This window comes from Melospiza georgiana, chromosome 7, assembly GCF_028018845.1.
Source record: "Melospiza georgiana isolate bMelGeo1 chromosome 7, bMelGeo1.pri, whole genome shotgun sequence".
Lineage (NCBI taxonomy): Eukaryota > Metazoa > Chordata > Aves > Passeriformes > Passerellidae > Melospiza > Melospiza georgiana.
Genome location: NC_080436.1, coordinates 40,485,889 through 40,503,583, shown reverse-complemented (window position 1 = coordinate 40,503,583; position 17,695 = coordinate 40,485,889). Strand labels below are relative to the sequence as shown.

The 17,695-nt window shown below is 52.0% G+C and overlaps 1 protein-coding gene across 2 annotated transcripts in view; it reads left to right on the top strand.

The window, feature by feature from the left end:
• Nucleotides 1-17,116, top strand: part of ACVR1 (activin A receptor type 1) — a 44,728-nt gene extending 27,612 nt beyond the window's left edge. For both annotated transcript variants that reach the window (XM_058028191.1, XM_058028190.1), the window contains exons 4-10: nucleotides 32-249; nucleotides 2,593-2,692; nucleotides 3,432-3,578; nucleotides 5,579-5,854; nucleotides 10,027-10,224; nucleotides 14,632-14,762; nucleotides 15,642-17,116. In XM_058028191.1, coding sequence (XP_057884174.1) covers nucleotides 32-249; nucleotides 2,593-2,692; nucleotides 3,432-3,578; nucleotides 5,579-5,854; nucleotides 10,027-10,224; nucleotides 14,632-14,762; nucleotides 15,642-15,776 — 1,205 coding nt within the window. In that variant the 3' untranslated portion in view covers nucleotides 15,777-17,116. The remainder of the gene's footprint in view (nucleotides 1-31; nucleotides 250-2,592; nucleotides 2,693-3,431; nucleotides 3,579-5,578; nucleotides 5,855-10,026; nucleotides 10,225-14,631; nucleotides 14,763-15,641) is intronic.
• The last annotated feature ends 579 nt before the right edge of the window (nucleotides 17,117-17,695 follow it).

Genomic DNA, 17,695 nt, shown 5'->3' with positions numbered 1-17,695 from the left:
ACACTTTTTCCCTTCCCCCCTCTTTTCCAAGGGCAAATCTTTCAAGGAGAAGCTGCAGGTTACAGCATGGAAACACTGATCATCGTTATCCTGGCCCCTGTGGTAGTGTTGATAGTTTTTTCTGCAGTAGCTGTGCTGATCATACGGAGAATACAGAAGAACCACATGGAGAGGCTCAATTCCAGGGATGCAGAGTATGGCACAATCGAGGGCCTCATTGCCTCCAACGTGGGGGACAGCACGCTGGCAGTAAGTGACCCACCTCTGTGCAGGGGGGCAGTTTTCCTCACGTCCTAGCTCCCCTCTCCTCCTCCTGTGTGGCCACGTCACTAAGGGCACGTTTTGCTGCTGGGGATGCCACTTGGCCTCAGGACTTGAGTGGTGCTGTTCCTGTGCTCCCAAAACTGTCGTATTGATGAATTTTAACGAAAGATGGATTGGGCAAGTGCAGGTCCTTTGACCTGGGGAATTGCTCTGTACTGTTCGTGTTCCTGGAAACAGTGTCAGCACATCAAAACAGTGTTCCTGGCTGCTGGGGGGCCTGAAGTGATGGGAGAGGTGAAGAACTGTGCTGCATGTGTGAAATACAACAAACTGAGGGGATGGAAAAGATGTGATGCTAGGTGAGAAAGAAAATACAGGTAATTTTGATGTTTAAAACCTTCAGGCCTGACTGCCATGATCTCGGTAGCTGGACTCTGGCATGGCTGGGATATCAGTGACATTTGCTGATGGAGAGCAGTGGGAGTTCTAAGAAATGTGTAATTCTTACTCAAAACTCAATTTTCAAAACGTGCTCTTGTTCGTGCGGTCTCTGTAAAGTATAATGAGCTGGGAAGTGTTCCCTTTCTGCAGGTGACTGTCCCTTCCCCCTTCCCTGAGGCCAGAGCACAAATGTCCCAGCAGCTGTCCCTCCCTTTATCTGAGCAGAGCAAGTAAAGCTTCGGGCACATGCGAGTGTGTTTCTGAAGCAATGCAGAGTTTATTCTCCTTGCAGTGCTGAGATAAAATGCCCCCAGCATTAAGAGGCTGGAAAACATTTTCTATTTTGGTGCTGTCCCACCATAATGTACTTTCACTGCAAGGCTGAGGAGTGCCCTGTGTCTGTTAATATTTGTTTGTTTTTTTTTTTTTTTGTAATGCCTTTGGCTCTGTTTAATGAGCCCACAAATCCTGATATTCCACGTTACTGGTTTGAAACAGCCAGTCCTGCTGTATCCACCATGGCCCAGGCATGTGTGCAGCTGGTGATCCTAAAGCACTGACTTCCAGCTTTTACCAGCTCCTCTGTCTTATCTGTGCAAGATCATTTCAAGCCATTTGCAGACCTTTTGTACTTCTAGTTATTTAATGTTACTTGGAAATGCTGATAAAACCTGCAAAGAAAAACATCAAAGTTTTGTTTCAAAGCTGGGAGCTGTCAGGCCCTCTGAGCCAGTGCTGCTGCTCTGCCTCCCAGTGTGGCTGAGGCACTAAATGTAATTGGTAGCTCCTGTGCCCAGACGTTCATCTAAGCAGCAACTCTCCTAGATTCCAGAATTTTCTTCTCCATTGTGTTTTAAGTCACTGGCTTTGTCACACATTAGATAAGTGTACATTTAGGATTAGTCTCTGCAGTGTAGCAAGTGCTTAAAGCCCTAAGCTGCTTAGTGGAAGGAGCTCTGGCCTCTTCAAATCTTGTTTTTACAGTTGCTGTAGATAAGTTTGGGGATGGCTTTTTGTTTTTGTTGCCTTTGTTTTGCCTCTGATGCAAGCAGGAAGGAAAATGAGCCCTTAGTTGGGTTAAAAAGTAAGGTAGTCTCTGCCACTCCCAGATTCTTCTTATTGAGCACTTGTTAAGAGGTTCTTAGAAGAAGTGAGGTTTCATGGATATCTGGTCCAAGCGCGGCATTGCAGTTTTCTGGAAATAATAGAAAGTTGATTACACTTATTTTCCTTTGTAAAGAAAGAGTCTAACAATAGTTGTTAATGCTTTGAACTAATACAAAACTCCTGGCTGTAAAAGTAGCTGGGCATTAGCATTTTACAAGGCTAATGGGATTTTAACATTCTATCAGGATCTCACTCGTGTTTATTATAAGCTTACAGCTCAAAGTCTGCTTTCTATGCACTAAAAATACCAGAAACTGATAAAGCTTTTAAGAAAGATTTATTACAGAAGTTTTTCTGGAGTATCAATGGCAAATGGTAGGTGATTCTGCAAAGTCCCTTCACCTCATTTATTTGAAAACTGGTTTTGGTTTTAAATCCTGCACCAAGCTTGAATAGGTATTAGAAACAGAACTGAGAGGAGATAAGGTGAGTAAAAGAAGAGTGAAGTGCTGAAAAAGGGCAGAATCTCATGACAGAGGATAGCTGGTATGCCAGGAGTGGGCTTCCAGTGCACAGACGTCTGTTGTCATATATTTATTACTCTTATTAAAGAAATAATGACTGACTAAGCAAATGCTCTTTGACCCTGAGTGACCAAATGGCATCCCCAGAGCCACAGAGATACCCCTGAGCTTTAACCTAACCTGTCCTTGGTACGTGTAAACAGGGAAAAATGGGGTTTGTCATGGGTCCTAAACTGCTGCTTTTCCTTCTGAACAGGATTTGTTGGACCATTCCTGCACATCTGGAAGTGGCTCTGGACTTCCCTTCTTGGTGCAAAGAACGGTGGCGCGCCAGATCACGCTTGTGGAGTGTGTGGGTCAGTGTCTTCTGGCTCTTTAGTTTTTTGTAGGGCTTTAGCGTTCATTTTAAGGATTCATTACATTTTTCTTCAGCATATTTTTATTATTAATTGAATAGTGTTAATTGAGTTTAGGAGGCATTTGGGTCAAAGATACCTGGAGGCATTGGCATTGAGCCAGGGTGCTGTGCAGGCACTGAAGAGGTGAGGAAGCTCTTGGGCTAAAAAGCTTGGCTTGCAGACAGTATGTCCTGATCTCCACAGGACAGGGCTTGGTTTTGGTGGGGCTGGTGGTTTTTAATCCTTTTTTTGTTTGTGGATGGGTTTGGGCTTTTGTTTTCTTTAAATCTTCATTTTGCAAGGGGTGACGGTGGAATAGAAATGTAAGGGCTGTATCCCCAGCATTACACTTCCCTCCTGTCCTCCTCGCTGCAGAGTTCAGAGCTCTGTGTTGTGCACGCTGACCTCGCCATGTGCTGCCTAAGCCACTTGAGCTGCAGAGGCACTTTGGCTGTGGTGGTGAATGGTGCCCCGTCCCAGCTGGAGCCCTGTGTGCTGCAGGGTGTGCGGGGAGGGGAGAGCCACGCTCCCGGGGCTTGCAGGCGGAGCGGGCAGGGAAGGCCAGGGCTGCTGGAGCACAGCTGGCTCCAGCGGTGACCAGCGCACACAGGGGAGGGGTACTTGCTCATGGCAGTCGAGTTCTGCCTGTGAGGGCTGCTTGTTAGCTCACAGCTTCCCCCGTGCTTTTCCCCACCAGGAAAGGGCCGTTACGGAGAAGTGTGGAGGGGTCAGTGGCAAGGAGAAAACGTTGCTGTGAAGATCTTCTCTTCTAGGGATGAAAAGTCCTGGTTCAGGGAAACTGAGCTGTACAACACTGTACTGCTGCGGCACGAGAATATTTTAGGTAAGTGGGACAAGCACATTCTGTGTCCTGGTGTGTCTGGTGTAAAGGTGAGTTACCGGGACAGGTAGCACTGCACGCTCAGCAGGCAGCTCGCAGTCTCTGGGTTCTTGTGTTGTGATAGATGGCTGGAGAGAAATTCTCAGGGAGAGACTTGCAGGAGGGGCTGAGTCCCAAACGGGGAGTGTGTCACAGCAGCTGTGCCTTGCTGCCCTGCAGTATTGCAGCAGGAAGCACTTAGTCAGCCAGCTGAGCCAGGTGTTGGCAGCTGAGCCCATGGAAAGCAGTGGCGGTGCCACAGAGCCCTGTGGGAGGGATGGCTCCTGCAGCTCTCAGGGCAGAGTCCTGCCCAGTGTGTCAGCTCTGGAATCTCATTGGGCTGTGTTGGGTTGTAATCTCAGTTTCCCTGCAGAAATGGAGGGAGAGAAGGTGGGGAGGAGTTTATAATGAGATTTGGGGATTTGAATACTTTTCCTTATAGCTAAGTAAAGTGCAATATGAATCCAGTATTTTCTTCTGTTTAACTGTTCTGCTCAGGGTAAGCTCTTTTGGTGTTTAAACTTCAGTTATAGCTGCATGATGTATCTTTTTCCCTGTAAATAGGAAAGTAAATGAACCTTGTGCATCACTCATACCTCATGTGCTTGGTTCTGAGAACTGGGCAAGTGGCTTTGTTGTGTTGAGCCATGTCTGAGGTTTAAGCAGCCCTTTGATTCGTGATAGACGTGCCCTTCTGTCACTGGTGTGCCACCTGCAAATAAAAGCAGCAGCACATTTTGAGTGCTGACACTGCCTCACCCAAAATCTGTCTTCAGTCAGTTTTCCTTTGGCTCCTTATTCTTGCTTCCTGTCAGAGAATGTTCCCTGGCTCTCTAGCTCACTCTGCCAGACATTTGTGTGTTTCCTGAAGCAGTTCCTTTCTTACTACAAAAATAACTTGGTGGCCTCCTGAAATGTGAATTATTGAACTTCCCTTCCCAAGAGAGCAAGTGACTTGGCTGAAATTACATTGCATATTTTCCTTGGTGCTCTGCCTGTGTTTAGTCTTTCTTGATGACTGTCAAATTTGTTGGCTATTTTAGGGACTTTTTTTTTAGATGCAATATTAAACAATATCACAGATTACAGAAATGTCACATTGTGCACAAGTCTGACTTTAGGAGAGAAGGCAGTGGGTGTTCTTTCTGACAAATGTATGTGAGCTTTTTATAAGCATGATTTGCTCCTTGGACTTGCGAATAAAACTTTTGTTCCCAGGTAAAGCTGTTGAGATCACTATGTGGATATATGCAGAGGCGACAGGAAGGGAGCTTCCCCTGAATTTGGGGTTCAGTTTTAAGACATGACGTTTTTGAAGGCAGTTCTTGAGCAGAAAATTTTCTGTTTCTTCATGGAGATCATTATGGTTGGGCCACCCATTTTAACCCTTTTCTCAGCAGTCTGCACTAGCTGCCTGTGGACTCTGAAAATGGAAATGGTTGTTCCTGGCTTGAGGTTTGGGGTGTTTCTGCTTTCCAGTGTGACCCTCTCAAGTGGCAGCAGCAAATGTTCTACAGACTTGGGGTCTTTCTGCTTGACTGGGAACTTCCCCACCCCCAGACCCTTAAAAAAGAAGGAAAAATAACAATATTTTTAATGTGTGTGGTCCTAACAAGTAGTTTTTTGATGTGACTGACAAATATGTAAAGGTTTCTTGTGAATAGATGTGAGTTAGGGTTCCAGCCTTTGCTTTCACCACAGCAGTACCTGCAGTCATCTGCAGTGCAGCTGTAATTAAACACGCTGTGCATTGCAAGAGGGCCAGCAGCACTGACTCACCTTGTCCCAGGATATTGAGAGCTGAAGGGACCTGCAGGGATCATCGACTGCAGCTCCTGGGTGGATGGGCCCAGCACCTTGGCATTATCAGCACCTGCTCTGCCTGGCTGAGCTGCTCTTCTCGGGACTCTTGCAGGAGCTCTGTCCGTTCATTTTCGTGTTTCTCCTTCTTCCTCTCCCTGCAGGTTTTATTGCGTCCGACATGACTTCCAGGAACTCGAGCACGCAGCTGTGGCTGATCACACACTACCACGAGATGGGCTCTCTGTACGACTACCTGCAGCTGACCACGCTGGACACGGTGAGCTGCCTGCGCATCGTGCTGTCCATCGCCAGCGGCCTGGCGCACCTGCACATCGAGATCTTCGGCACGCAGGGCAAGCCGGCCATCTCCCACCGCGACCTCAAGAGCAAGAACATCCTCGTCAAGAAGAACGGGCAGTGCTGCATCGCCGACCTGGGTGAGTGCAGCCCCGCTCCTGCCGAGCCAGGGGCTGGGCGCTGCGGCTGGGGGAGTGAGGGGTGCTGTGGGCCTGGGGGGTGTGTCTGTGAGCCCGCAGTGAGCCCTGTCCGTGTGCCACAGTGTCCTCTGTCTGTGAGCCTCGTCCATGTGCCCACAGTGACCGCTGTCCATGTGCCCACAGTGTCCTCTGTCTGTGAGCCCTGTCCGTGTGCCCACAGTGACCGCTGTCCGTGTGCCCACAGTGACCCGTCTGTGAGCCCTGTCCGTGTGCCCACAGTGTCCTCTGTCTGTGAGCCCTGTCCGTGTGCCCAGTGTCCTCTGTCTGTGAGCCCTGTCCATGACCCCTGTCTGTGAGCCCTGTCCATGTGCCCACAGTGACCCCTGTCCATGACCCCTGTCTGTGAACCCTGTCATGTGCCCACAGTGTCCTCTGTCCGTGAGACCTGTCCATGTGCCCACAGTGACCCCTGTCCATGTACCCACAGTGTCCTCTGTCCGTGAGCCCTGTGCATCACCCCTGTCTGTGACCCCTGCCCATGTGCCCACAATAACCCCTGTCTGTGACCCCCGTCCTGTCCCCTGTGTGTGACCCGCAGTGACCCTTGTCTCTGTCCTCTGTCCGTATGCCCACAGTGACCCCTGTCCGCTGCCCTGTCCGTGATCCGCAGTGATCCCTGTCCTTGTCCGCTGTCGTGTCCCCTCTCTGTGACCCGCAATGATCCCTGTCCGTGTCCCCTGTCCTGTCCGCTGCCCTGTCCGTGTCCCCCGTCCTGTCCCCCGTGCTGTCCCTGTCCGCTGCCCTGTCCGTGTCTCCTGTCCCTGTCCGCTGCCCTGTCCGTGTCCCCTGTCCGCTGCCCTGTCCGTGTCCCCCGTCCTGTCCCCCGTGCTGTCCCTGTCCGCTGCCCTGTCCGTGTCCCCTGTCCCTGTCGTGTCCCCTGTCCCTGTCGTGTCCCCTGTCCCTGTCGTGTCCCCCGTCCTGTCCCTGTCCGCTGCCCTGTCCGTGTCCCCTGTCCCTGTCGTGTCCCCCATCGCTGCCGCTCCCTCGCGGGCGCTCCCCGCAGTGTCCGGCGCGGCCGCCAGGTGGCGCCTGCAGCCCAGCCCCGCTTTTGGGGCCGTTTCGGGGGTTTTCGTTGCTCGATCCCGTTCCCGGATCCCCGAGGATGCAGGGGTTAGACCTCACCTCTGAAACAGCGTGTGCGCTCCCGCAGACAGGCTGAGCCGTGTGCTCGCTGTCCCCGTGCCCTGGCTCTGTCAGCTCGAGTCGTGCAGGGCCCTCTCTGGGCCCAGAAGCGAGCTGAGCTCCCTGGCACCAGCTGGTTTGGAGCTGAAGCACGATGCACGGGTGCTGAGGAGCAGTCACAGCAGGGTGGCATGTTCACACCTCGGAGCGATGTCTGACAGTAACTTTTTTTTGCTTTTCTCTGCAGACAAGGGAGGAGATAGCGGTAGAACTGTATTGGGGCACCATTGCCTGGGCAAAAAGTATATCAGGAAATGGGAATTTTTACATAATAATTCTACTGCATAGTTTCTGTCACTTGTGCCTGAGGGACTTGAGATACAGACAGGGAAAACATGAAAGCCACATACTTGGGCCTCTGGAAGTTTGGTGTGAGAATAGTAACAAATGCAGCAGTAAGCTGAAAATACAAAGTGTGAGAGACTGGCTTTTATATAAATTTGTAGTTCACTCTGAGGAGGTGCAGCATGTCCAGGCATTGATTGACATGGCACTGGCATAGTGAAATCTATTACGCTGTTTATCTACAGGTTTCAGAGGTCCGAGAGGAGGAGCTGCCCCTGGGTCCCTGTTACACCTCTGGGTCCTGTTTGGGAGCTGCTCCACGGGCCCTGTCACACACTGGGTCCTGTCTGGGAGCTGCTCTGCCATGGACCCTGTCACACACTGGGTCCTGTTCAGGGGCTGCTCCACGGGCCCTGTCACACACTGGGTCCTGTTTGGGCCCTGGTGTCTCTCAGCAGGAGCTGCTCTGCCATGGGCCCTGTCACACACTGGGTCCTGTCTGGGGGCTGGTTCTGACAGCAGGAGCTGCCCCTGGGTCCCTGTCACACACTGGGTCCTGTTTGGGGGCTGTTCCACGGGCCCTGTCACACACTGGGTCCTGTTTGGGCCCTGGTGTCTCTCTGCAGGAGTTTCTCCACGGGCCCTGTCACACACTGGGTCCTGTTTGGGAGCTGCTCCACGGGTCCTGTTTGGGAGCTGCTCCACGGGCCCTGTCGCACACTGGGTCCTGTTTGGGAGCTGCTCCACGGGCCCTGTCACACACTGGGTCCCGTTTGGGCCCTGGTGTCTCTCAGCAGGAGCTGCTCCACGGGCCCTGTCACACACTGGGTCCTGTTTGGGCCCTGGTGTCTCTCTGCAGGAGCTGCTCTGCCGTGGGCTCAGTGCCCCCAGCCTGCAGAGCCCCTGGGTGGGCAGGCCCTGCTGCCCAGGTCCCACACAGCGGGGATGTCTCTGTGATGGTCACAGCACTCTGTCCTGATCCCCCTGCTTGCTCTGGGGTGTGTGGGTGCTGACTGGCCTAACTCAGCTGCAAACCTTGACCTGTCTGCAATCTGTTTTGCTCAGTTTGGGTGAAGTTTTACAATTTTTATCAAAGTGTTCTCCGAGGTCCTGATGGTTTTCAGAGTTGGCCAGGAAATGTGGTTTCTGACCTTTGTTTGCTGTTGCAAGCTTTTTTTAAGGAAAAATTATAAACCATACATACTGTATAATGTAATCTAATATTAATTTTAAATAGCACATAGAAGTGTGTGTGCCAGTATTTGACAGAAGTACTTGGATCTGGGAGCAGACTTCTTCTCTTCAGTCTAGGGTCATGAGATGGATACATAAGGTGTCACTAAGAAGGATGGGGACAAACATTTCAGCAGTGCTTGTTGTGGGCTAAGGGAAGGTGGTTTGAAACTGAAAGAGGGTCTATTTACATTAAATGTAGGAAGTGTTTTACACTGGGGGTGGGCAGGCCCTGGCACAGGTGCCCAGAGCACTGGGCTGCCCTGGATCCCTGGCAGTGCCCAAGGCCAGGGCTGCCCTGGATCCCTGGCAGTGCCCAAGGCCAGGCTGGACACCGGGGCTGGGAGCACCGGGACAGTGGGAGGTGTCCCTGCCATGGCAGGGTGAGACTGGATGAACTCTAAGATCCCTTCCAACCCCAAGTATTCTGTGATTTTTCTAGAGGGGCCATAAGCATGTTCTTATCAGCTTGAAATATCTTGAAGTGCATTTGAATTGTAGAAAAGTGTTTTTCAAGTTTTTATTACGTTAAAGAACAGACTGTTCTTTGGAAAGAAAGGCAAATGAATGATCTGGTGCTAGGTTAGTATTTGTGGGACTGAGGTAAAAAGCCTTTTAAGGTTCACCTAAAATAAACTCCTGTTAAATGTAAATAGTATATGTCATTCTTAGAAGATTTGTGGAGGAAATTAGGGAGAGTTTGCGTTGCCCTCTCTGTCGCTCGGCTCTGCCATGCACCCGCTGCTCCTCAATTTGCAGTGCTCTCTGTTTACCGTGGCCAAATGAGTGCTCTGTGCGTTTCCAAATTTACAGTAATTTGGTCCCTCACATAATGTTCTCTGCTTAAATGTTTAGTAATTAGTAGAAACCAGGTAGAGTGGTTTTGTCTGACTCATTTTAGATCTGCTTGAGGATGTTTATTTTTCAAGCTGCTGCAAATACGGTGTTTTTGTTTTCCAGCTTTATTTTTTTAACTTGTGTGTATCCTTCGTGCAGTGTTTTTCTTCTCCTTTCCCCACAGTTCTGGTGTATCCACCTACCCAAAAGGTCTATAAATAAACTTGAATGCTGTGTAGAATTGTTTTGTTCTAAGCAGCAGCTGTTTGGCCTCTGCGTATCCATGCCCGGAGTGCTGGGGACATCCAGTGGCTGCAAAACACTTCATGGCAATGTTTTGCAAGAGTGCAGTAAAATGCTCGATGATAATCCCTTGGGAGAGACGGGGCCTGTCTGTGGCCCCTGGGGCTGGTTTTGCTGGCAGGGTTGGAGCTGACCCCGTCGGTCTTTGGACAGTTGTGCCCTTGGCTCCTCTTTGCCAAGCCCTCTGACGGGGTCGCTGCTGCCGGGGACCTTGGGCGTGCGCCGCCGCAGCCGAAGGGGACCTGACAGTGCCTTGTTTTGGTGTCCTTCAGGCCTGGCAGTGATGCATTCCCAGAGCACGAACCAGCTGGATGTGGGGAACAACCCCCGTGTGGGCACCAAGCGCTACATGGCCCCCGAGGTGCTGGACGAGTCCATCCAGGCCGACTGCTTCGACTCCTACAAGCGCGTGGACATCTGGGCCTTCGGGCTGGTGCTCTGGGAGGTGGCCAGGCGCATGGTCAGCAACGGTGAGTGTGCGTGCTGGGCTGCCTGGGCTCTGGAGAGCCACGGGCTGGTGCACAGCCGGGCACCTGCAACGGGCTGGGCACCACGGCGCTTTATCCCCGAAACGCTGGGCAGGCTCTGGCTCTGCTGGGGGCAGTGAGGATCCTGCTGCCACGCCTGTCAAGGCAGAGAACAGAGTCCCCTGCTCCTTCCAAGGCCTGGTGGGACAGAATTCATATCAAATAGCCAAGTTAAAGTTTTAGATCACAAGGTCTCTGTCCTTCTTCCTTGTGTCATGAAACCGTAGTGGATGTTTGTAGGTGTCTGTTTCTCATGACAAACCCTAACAGACAGAAAGGAAGGCAGTGCAGAAGGTATCAGAATTCAGGACTGCTTTTGCTTTGCCAAGCTGGAAAGTAGCACTGGTCTGTGCACAGGTGCAGTTCTGGCACTGGACACAGGTACTGCTGTAGCAGCTGCAGCTCACAAAGGCTTTACCTGAGTTGCTCTTGAACGGGAAATGGTGGATGGTGCTGGCAGCTTCACCAGGTTGGTATGGAGCTCATGGGACTGCAGACCTACTTGCTTATAGGTGCATGCTCTGGGATTTTGATTCTGAGTGAGCCCAGTGCCACCATGGACACACTTGAGGTGATGCAGATCTGTGCCTGCATTGGTCACATCAGGACAGCTGAAGTTTCGGGTGCTGGTGACACTAATTACACAGAACCAGTTGCTCTGTACTCCTGGCTGTTGCTGTAAGTAATTCCATGCCCTTGCACTGGTTGGGATGGAGTGAACATCTTCCCTGGCCCCTGTGTGTTGGGCTGTGTGGGAGTCATTGCTGGTCACTCTGATAACCCTGTTTGCTTTGCAGGGAGACTTTGGCATTGGGAGTGAGCCTGCAGGAGCAAGGCAGGGTGGTGTCTTGGGGGGCCACAGGCACTCATCAGCTCCCTGTGCTCTCTTGGACTCGGGCACAGCCTTCCAGTGACTCAGCCTGATTTAGTGCTTCAGCTCACAGAGACCTTGAAGTTGTTCTAACATGACTACAGAGTCTTGTAGTTCTTAATTTTTATTTATTTATTCTAATTTATTTTTTATTTTTATGTTTAAAAACTTACCCAATGATCTTCCAGGTGACACGGTGGTTCTTGGTATTTTCTTGTTTAGTATGAGGAGGAAAATGTGATAAGAAACTCCTTTGGCACTTGTGTGTTGTCTGTGTGCTGCAGCAGGAGCCAGCCAGCATTTTCTTTGTACTCAGAATGTGATTTCAGTCCCCAAAGCTGTTTGCCTCTCTTCAAATGGAGCAGTGCTGGTTCCCTGGAGGTGTCCCCTGCTCTTGGAATGTGCTCCCTTGGTTCAGCACTTACCTGGTGCCTGGCGCTCACAGCTCACATCCTTGGGAGTTGCCATGGTCGTTCCCAGGGCTGTGCTCTTGTTCCACAGTGACACCAGAAGCTCAGAGGTGTTCCTCCTGCTCAGAGGAACCCTGGTGTGTGGTCGTTGTTCCCTGTGCGAGGCTGGAGCTGCTGCTGTGCTTTGTGTTGGGTTCAGCAGTGAGATTTGTGCACGCACAGGACAAGCTGGGCTTAAAGTCAGCTCAGGGCCATGGACATGTCCCAGGGCTGGAGCCCCTGTGCTCAGGAGCCAGGCTGGGAGGGCTGGGAATGTTCCCTGGAGCAGGGAAGGCTCCAGGCAGAGCTCAGAGCCCCTGGCAGGGCCTGAAGGGGCTCCAGGAGAGCTGCAGAGGGACTGGGGACAAGGGATGGAGGGACAGGAGCCAGGGAATGGCTCCCAGTGCCAGAGGGCAGGGATGGATGGGACATTGGGAACTGGGAATTCCTGCCTGGGCTGGGGCTGCCCCTGGATCCCTGGCAGTGCCCAAGGCCAGGCTGGAGCAGCCTGGGATGGGGAAGGTGTCCCTGCCCATGGCAGGGCAGGATGGGATGGGCTTTAAGGTTCCTTCCCTCTCAGCCCATTCTGGGAGTCTATGAAGTAACAAGGAGTGGAGGTAAGAAGCCACTGCAGTACCTGTGAGTTGTAGGTGATTGGAGAGCAGAAAGGCAGCGGCCCCAGCAGAGCAGGAGGGTGTGCTGGGAGTGACAGCAGTCACCTCCAGGCTGTGCAGAATGCCCGGGCTGTGGGCTGTGCCCAGGCTGTGCCCAGACTGTGGGCTGTGCCCGAGCTATGGGCTGTGCCCAGGCTGTGGGCTGTGGGCTTTGCCCAGGCTGTGCTGTGGGATGTGCCCGGGCTGTGCCCGGGCTATGGGCTGTGGGCTGTGCTGTGGGCTGTGCCCAGGCTGTGCTGTGGGCTGTGCCCGGGCTGTGCCCAGGCTGTGCCCGGGCTATGGGCTGTGCCCAGGCTGTGCTGTGGGCTGTGCCCGGGCTGTGGGCTGTGCTGTGGGCTGTGCCCAGGCTGTGCTGTGGGCTGTGCCCGGGCTATGGGCTGTGGGCTGTGCTGTGGGCTGTGCCCAGGCTGTGCTGTGGGCTGTGCCCGGGCTGTGCCCAGGCTGTGCTGGGGGCTGTGCCCGGGCTGTGCCCAGGCTGTGCCCGGGCTGTGCGGGGCAGCCGGTGTCCCCGGCAGTGGCGAGGGCAGCGTGTCACGGGGCAGGGACGCACTGTGGGACAGAGGTTGAGTGGCCCTAGCACTGCCGAGCGCTCCCGCCAGGCTGGACAGAGCTCAGGGACTCCACGGGCAGCACTGGAGCAAAGGCCAGCCTGCTCCCTTTGTCTTCAGCACTGCGTGTCTGTGCAGCAGCCAGCTCTGTGCCCTGGCTTGGGAAAGAGCACATGACAGTAGTGAATGAGAGCCAGAAGAGAGAAAGTTCATCTGGGATATCCTCGTGCCCCGGGAGTGTGTTCAGAGCTCCGTGACAGCCGGATTTGGCTGTTGGTCTCTGCCAGGCCCTGCCCTTACCTGCAGGACAGGTGTGGCAGCAGGGGCACGCAGGGGGGTGTGTTCATGAGATCTCATGGTAAAGTGGATTCCGAAGATAGGGATTCAGGCCAGCAGGTGATGTTTGGTAGCTGCAGTTGGGAAGTGCTCTGAGCAGGAGGGTGGGTGATGCTGCTTTACACAGCACATGTCACTTGTCCTGTGTCCATGTCAGAATAGCACAGGCAAACTGCAGGCTGGGAACTTGCTGGGGTAGCCACGTCTCCAAATTGCCCCACTGTTCTCCAAGGCGCTTGTAATCTTCTGTTTCCCTTTTACACCCTTTTACAGTCTTTTGCAGAGCATGCACAGAATATCTATGGGACTTTGATCTTCATCTCCAATGGAACAGGAAAGCTAAAATACAACTGATGTAGGAAAGATTGAGAACCTCTTTTCAGTTTCAGGGTATCCAAAGCAGCAGAGATTCTTCTGGATTTCGTGTCTGGCTGTGGGACAGCAGATTTCAGTCTGTGGAATTTCTGTCAGCAGCAGCTATTTGATGTTCCTGCTGGACACAGAGGGCCTCATTAGCTCCGGCTTTTTCCACACTGCTGACCCAGATGCCTGTCTTTGAACGCCAGTTTGTAAATGGGCTTCCTGAGAGGGCTGGGCTCCCTGCAGAGGGTTGGTGAGCCTGGTGCAGTGAGCAATCAGGGATGTGCCCGTGTGTCCTGGGGAGCAGGCAGAGGGGCTCCAGCCTGGCAGTGTTCTGTGCGCGGGTGACAGGCTGGGGCAGCGCACACAGCTCTGGTTTCAGTGCCAAAGCCCAGGACATGGCCAGGGTGTGGGTTTAAGACCAGGCTGGATGGGGCTGGGAGCAGCCTGGGACAGTGGAAGGTGTCCCTGCCTCTGGCAGGGGTGGAATGAGATGGGCTGGAGGGTCCCTCCAACCCAAACCAGTTTGTGATTTTATGAAGATGTATTGAGCTCCTGACTGCCACAGGCTCTTGGGTGTTTGGTTTTGTGATGGCATGTGGTGCCAGTTACCCTGGGGATTTTACTGTTTTCATAGCAGGGAATGAAATGGTTTGAAGCACCAGCTTGAGGGTCTGTGGATGCTGACATGCTTATTGGACTCTTTCAGGAATTACAGAAGCACCAAAGTGTCTGTTGAGCCTGTTAGAAACCCCAGTGCAGACCTTACATTTTTCCATCTGTAGGAATCCCAGTTTTTGGTAGGCAGGAAAGCTACATGCATGGCCTTTTGGCAAGGGATTTACTTCTCCTTTCAGCTCCAGCATCTGCAAAGTGGGTATAGCCCATACTTTGTGGACTTGCAATATGAGCCAATTAATTAACATTTTGAGTAGGAAAAGCTGTTCTTGGGGCAGTGAGGGCTGTTCTGTTGTTCGGAGGCTGCATGACACTGTAAGGTTGAGTTCTAAAGGATTTTTGTGCTCTTGGGTGGGTTTTGTGTTCCCTCTGTCCCTGCAGAAGTGCTGTTCACTGTCACACTCATTGAGTGATGTCTGTTTGTGTCTCACCAGGAATCGTGGAAGACTACAAGCCACCCTTTTATGACTTGGTTCCGAACGACCCCAGTTTTGAAGACATGAGGAAAGTGGTCTGTGTGGATCAGCAGAGGCCCAACATTCCCAACAGATGGTTCTCAGACCCGGTCAGTGTGTGCTGGTCTCTGTGTCATTGCCACTGCCTGGGGAGGATCTCGGTGGCCTCGTCAGCAGTGTCACCTGGGCAGGGTGGGATGTGCTGCCTGGCATGGGGGGCACTGAGCAAACTGACAGCTGCCAGGTCCGAGCCACCCACAGACTGGCCTTTTAGCAACATGATTTACAAAAATCCTTACAGCTGCTTTTCCCAGTGGCTGTTCTCCCTCCGAGGGGAGGTGAAGGGGAGAGAAGCTGGTCCAGGGTTTTCTGTGGCTTACAAGCACACACAACAGAATGCTGGCCTTTCCTGCCTACAAGGTAGGAGCTGCTGCTCTTTTTGAAAGACTGATGCTCAGGTTAATTTTTCTTCATCAGTATCAGTCTGACCTCTCCAGGCTGCCCTTAGAGCTGTGGAAGTCAGTTTGAAATCTGTAGGGCTGGGCAGGCAGAGTGCCCATCTGTGAGGTTTGGGTGTGGAGCTGTGCCCTGTGCTGGGAGCCCAGCCAGTTAAATCTTGCTGGGCATGATGAAATCACAGTCAGAACTTCTGTACCTTCTCAGCTGCCTTCATGGGTCTGCAGGAGTTGGTTTCATTGAAGAGAAATTCTGGGTAGTGTTTGCTCAGTTAGAAAAAACTACAACACTATAGTCTGAAGTTGCACTAGTTGGTCACTCCAGTCAGCCCATGGGCCAGCTGTGCTCTTGGTTTAATCAAGTTCTCAGACTTACATGTAAGCTCTGTATTTGATAACCAGTGGGAAGCCCTGAAAATGGAGTGTTCATTAGGCAGTAGAACCTCTCTGTGTGGGTGCCTGGCCCCGGCCAGTGCTTCCTTGGCTCGTTATTTGTGAGTGACCGCTGTGCTGTGTGGTTTTGTTCCTCCCCAGACGTTGACGTCCCTTGCCAAGCTGATGAAGGAGTGCTGGTACCAGAACCCCTCAGCCAGACTGACAGCCCTGCGCATCAAAAAGACTTTGACCAAAATTGACAATTCCTTAGACAAACTGAAAGCTGACTGTTGACCCTCTCCTGGTGGTGCTGTCCCGGCAGGAAGGCGCCTGGCTGCCCCGAGGGCGCTGCCCGGGCAGTGCCAGCCTGGTCCCCGTGCTGCTCGAGCAGGAGCCTGGGGACAGCTGGGGACCCAGCACTGCCTGGGCCACCTTGCCTTGGGGACAGCTGGGGACCCAGCACTGCCCGGGCCAGGTGAGCTTGGGGACAGCTGGGGACCCGGCACTGCCCGGGACACCTTGCCTTGGGGACAGCTGGGGACCTGGCACTGCCTGGGCCACCTTGCCTTGGGGACAGCTGGGGACCCGGCACTGCCTGGGCCACCTTGCCTTGGGGACAGCTGGGGACCCGGCACTGCCCGGGGCGGCGCTGGGACTCAGCCGCACGGGCTGTGCCTGAGCTGGTGGCCTGAAGGAAGACAGAGAAATCCTAAGACAAGATCAGGGCATTAAACAATGGCTTTGAACAGCTTTTTTCTTGTTTCTTTTCTTTTCTTTTTTTTTTTTTTTTTTGTTTCCTTTTTTTTCCCTTTTATTTTTTATTTTTAATGTTTTATTTTAATTCTCCTAATCACTCCCAAGGTGAACACATGGAAGTGGTAAATTTTAATCAGCAATATTGCCTGTGCTTATCTTCTTTATTGCACTAGGAATTCTTTGCATTCCTTACTTGCACTGTCACTGTTAATTTTAACGACATGACTTGCCAAAAATATGATTGGCTGTATCCTGCATTGATCTATGCCTGAGTAGTAGGAAAAGAATTCGGTAAACTGAAAATGTAACTGTCAGACTTTAGCTGCATTTTACATGTGTACTGATGTTTACAATAATGCTGAACATTAGGAATTTCTTGTTTATCCAAAACTTGCAAATTATTTATTACTAGTGCACTTGCCAGTTTTTTAAACTGTAAAATAAGTGCATAAAGTTAAAGCTTATTTTTATGTGGCCTCTTTCATGATTTCTTACACAGACGTTTTTGTAACACAATATAACCTGAAACATGAATTGTTTTCTGTATTATCATATTACAACTTGATAGTCACATTTTAAGTGCTTCACATTTGTAGGTGTGTGGTCTGTACCATATTTTCAGTTGGAATATGGAACGTATATATAGCCATTTCCCACAGGACCTTGCGTCTGGCATCTTACTGATCTGGGAAAGGAAGGCAATGGAGGAGTTAACTAGAATATTAGGTCATGAATGCTGTGGGGAAAATGCATTTTATTTCTTCTAAGCTATATAATATGCATTTAAACTCTGCCAGAAAAATAACTATTTTGTTTTAATCTACTTTTTCTATTTAGTAGTTATTTGTATAAATTAAATAGAATGTTTTCAAGTCAAACGTGGGAGTGTTTTAGTTGTGTTACTGCCTGTCAGCGATCAGGTGTCCCTGTGTGGAGCCTGGGCTGTACCTGCAGGGTCCTGGGGGCTGCTGGTGCCGTGCTGAGGTGCTGAGGCTCCAGAGGGGCAGCAGAGGTGCTGGGCTCTCCCTGGCCATGTCCCTGTGTCCCTGTCCCCCTGTCCCGTGGTCAGGATGCCCAGAGGGGCAGCAGAGGTGCTGGGCTCCCCCTGGCCATGTCCCTGTGTCCCTGTCGCCCTGTCCCGTGGTCAGGATGCCCAGCCCTGGGAGGCAGTTGGCTCAGTGGGCACCAAGGCTTCCCTCTGCCTGCACTCTCCATCCACTGCTCTCCTTCCTTACAGCCCGTGCAGGAGCCCAGGAGTTCCCTCTCGCCCTTGGAAAGGAGCTCCTTTATTCATAGCCCGGGACGCCCCAGGTGACCCAAGGCTCTGGGCAGGGATCAGCCTCTCCACAGCTCCTCTCTGGGGTAAAACACTTCCCTGAGGGTCCCTTCAGCACTTGAGGTGTGCCCGGTTCTGCCCTGCTGCCTCTCTGTAACTGCTCCTGCCCAGCGCCGTGCTC